Source organism: Pecten maximus, unplaced genomic scaffold (genome assembly GCF_902652985.1).
Source record: "Pecten maximus unplaced genomic scaffold, xPecMax1.1, whole genome shotgun sequence".
NCBI classification, from domain to species: domain Eukaryota; kingdom Metazoa; phylum Mollusca; class Bivalvia; order Pectinida; family Pectinidae; genus Pecten; species Pecten maximus.
In genome coordinates this window covers 6,259-10,008 of record NW_022983109.1, presented here as the reverse complement: position 1 = coordinate 10,008, position 3,750 = coordinate 6,259, and the positions used below count along the sequence as shown (strand labels likewise).

At 36.7% G+C, this 3,750-nt stretch overlaps 1 protein-coding gene across 1 annotated transcript; it reads left to right on the top strand.

The window, feature by feature from the left end:
- Positions 1-496: 496 nt before the first annotated feature.
- LOC117321484 (aminopeptidase N-like) lies at positions 497-1,978 on the top strand (the record flags this gene model as incomplete). Its single annotated transcript, XM_033875897.1, has 1 exon — positions 497-1,978. A coding segment is annotated over exon 1 (833 nt), but the record flags the coding sequence as incomplete, so codon positions are not given.
- Positions 1,979-3,750: the final 1,772 nt, after the last annotated feature.

Genomic DNA, 3,750 nt, shown 5'->3' with positions numbered 1-3,750 from the left:
GTTAGAGAGTAAGTAACCTAGGAAATAAAGGACCTAGGGTATATCTAAACAAGTTAGAGAGTAAGTAACCTAGGAAATAAAGGACCTAGGGTATATCTAAACAGGTTAGAGAGTAGGTAACCTGGGAAACAAAGGACCTAGGGTATATTTAAACAGGTTAGAGAGTAAGTAACCTGGGAAATAAAGGACCTAGGGTATATCTAAACAGGTTAGAGAGTAAGTAACCTGGGAAACAAAGGACCTAGGGTATATCTAAACAGGTTAGAGAGTAAGTAACCTGGGAAACAAAGGACCTAGTGTATATCTAAACAGGTTAGATAGTAAGTAACCTGGGAAACAAAGGACCTAGGGTATATCTAAACAGGTTAGAGAGTAAGTAACCTGGGAAATAAAGGACCTAGGGTATATCTAAACAGGTTAGAGAGTAAGTAACCTGGGAAACAAAGGACCTAGGGTATATCTAAACAGGTTAGGGAGTAAGTAACCTAGGAAACAAAGGACCTAGGGTATATCTAAACAGGTTAGAGAGTAAGTAACCTAGGAAACAAAGGACCTAGGGTATATCTAAACAGGTTAGAGAGTAAGTAACCTAGGAAACAAAGGACCTAGGGTATATCTAAACAGGTTAGAGAGTAAGTAACCTGGGAAACAAAGGACCTAGGGTATATCTAAACAGGTTAGAGAGTAAGTAACCTAGGAAACAAAGGACCTAGGGTATATCTAAACAGGTTAGAGAGTAAGTAACCTGGGAAACAAAGGACCTAGTTGTTCTTGTTACCATGTAACGCGGGTACAGGAAGGTGCCTATGACCGCGTCTGACGTGAATTGGAGCTGTACTTTACTCACCAACTCTACAAATAGTTTGGTTTCCTGGACTAATTCTTCGTAACGTTTGAAGAGGTTGGATGTAGTCTCGGTACAAATTGTTATGTAGAGGGCCGCTCGTTCTGTCAGAGTCAATTGTCGGCGGAGTGTACAGGGCCGCGGGAGTGTGTGTGCCGTGTCGGTCCCGACAGTTGTTAAACACGAGTGGACGGTGCAGGCTCGGGATAGAAGGACAACTCGTACCGCACCAATCATTGTCAACAACAATGTACTGTCAACCCTAATGACTGTCGAGTAAGGTGGCTGTCCAACAGTAACGATGGAGGAAAATGGCAACCTGACAGGGATAGGGAATGGCAGTGTACTTCCACCGGGTGTCCCTGATGGACAGGTGGCAACCATACCCGTTACCCAGGATACTATGGTAACGTTACGTCAGAACCGGAAAGGGTGTTATTTTACGCGCGTGCAAGTCGCAATTTTCACTGTGGCGTTTGCTCTTTCAATAATTCTTGTGGTTTTACTTTTGACGTTTGTACGAAAAGAGCAGATAATACACGTATCATCCCCCGGAGCGTTACAAGATTGTAATCCGAAAATAAAATATAATACTACCGGGATATCTGTGGAATCGGATATTGTACAAAATGAAACAAGTTCTGTTTCAGCTGAAAATTTAACTCGTGTTGAAAACGCGACTGATAATACTACAATTCCTGAAAAAGTAAATAGCACGGACGTTTTGGTTCCAGAAAAAGTTTCCAGACCCTGGGACAATATTCGATTACCACGTGATATACTACCGGAAAGATACGATATATTTCTCAAGATTGATTTAGAAAATAGAACATTCAAAGGAAGCGTTAATGTGACGGTGAAGACGTCGGCTCCGAAGAAAGTTCTATTGCTGCACATCAATCTTCTGTGGATTTTGAAAGATTCCGTAAAAGTTAGAACTCTGGATGGAAGTAGAGTTTTCAATATAAAACGACAATTTCAGGTTTGGAAAACACAATTCTGGGTTATAATTCTCGAGGAGGAACTTACTCTAACCGGATATTACGTCATTGAAATTGGCAATTTCCGAGGAACCATGTACACGGATTTACGGGGGCTATATCTCAGCTCGTATGAATCGTCAACTGGTACAAGGTGAGTACAATTGTTTTATAGTTCCTCTATGTAACGTTGTTGTGGGTTATATATGACAAGCTGGTGTATGTTTTCCGTATGATATCTTGGTTGTGATATGAATTACACCTGCGTAGAGAAAAAAGTCCCGAACTATTACCGATCATATGAACGCTGGATGCGTTCAAGGAGTTCCGAACTGCAGAAAATAACATACATCATATATACACTTTTTTTTATCTTTGATGTGTAGAACCTACGATAAATAACACACACAACAAGCAACATTTATTCTATAACGATTATACGGTTTTAATGTCGCTACAATATAAGGAAGAGTATACCATCTAATATAGTACGCTAAATAGTTTGAAATCCTTGTGGTTTTGTCGTTATATTCACCATCACAGGGCAAATTGTACAGTAAACATTTTGAATTACAACAAACTGTTACTGGAATGCGCTACAAACCAGTATACATTCTAAACGTTAAAAATGCTTCACTAAATAAACTTTACAGCTAAATATACTAACCATATAAACTTTACATCTCTCTTTACCAACCAGATAATCTTAAAAGCTCAATATTAACCAGATAAATTTTACTTTTTACTTTACTAACCAGATAAGCTTCAACGCTGAATACCTTTCACGAGATATACTTTACTTCTCACCTTACTACGCGGATAGACTTAACAGCTCTTTATACTAACCTTTTTATAATAAACTTTATTGCTCAATCTACTTACCAGAAAAACTCTACTGCTAACTATACTAACCAGATAAACTTTACTGCTCACCCTACTAACCAGATAAACTTTACTCTTAACTTTACTAACCAGATAAACTTTACCGCTCACCTTACTAACCAGATAAAATGACTTAAAGTTCAATATCCTAAACCAGATCAATTTTATAGTTGACTATTGTTTACCGGATGAACTTGCCTGTGGAATATTGAAGATTATAGTCTACTGAAAAACGTACTGAGATTTATCTCAAAATATTTTACCAAATAAACTTTACTTTAACCTGTTACAGTTTGAGACCTTCCCTCCGAACGAGAGCTTATCACATAAAATACTTTATTACCGATCTGGCGTTACGTAATTTATTACTTTTAATTTAACGGCTTCTGCGGATAGGTAATCTTATATAACGATGTAACACACCAATTAACTTATATATGTATCATGTAAGATAACGTTTAGTCATAACACATGGGATCTATACCGTTATCTGTAACATATCCCGGGCTAATAGACTTTTATGTGCTTTATCTTGTATCCATAAACCCGCTATATGTTTACCGTTCATTACAATGTATTATACCAACACAACTGGGGTTAGACCGCAGACCGCGCTTTGTTTTTAATTTCGCATTCATGCTGTTCTTATGATTAAATGTTTTAATTTTAATTAGACAGTTTTTAGAAAATTAAACCGGTATTGTGTCACAGAATTACTTACATTTCTGCTTCATTTTTGTTATTATGATTTTATGTTTTAATTTTAATAACCTACATTTCTGTTTTTTTTTTATTTTTTTTTCTATTATGATTATATGTTTTATTTTTTATTAAACAGTTTTTAGAAAATTAAACCGGTACTGTGTCACTGAATTACCTACATTTCTGCATTCCTTCTAATGTCTTTGAGATATAATCAGATCTGGAGTCTGTAAACGTAAATTCGAATTATGTTTGTATCGGAAAACTTACTGAACCACCTCTAATTATTCCACCCCTTAAAAACAGGTATTTTAGCTTGGTTCAATTTAATACATTTCATAA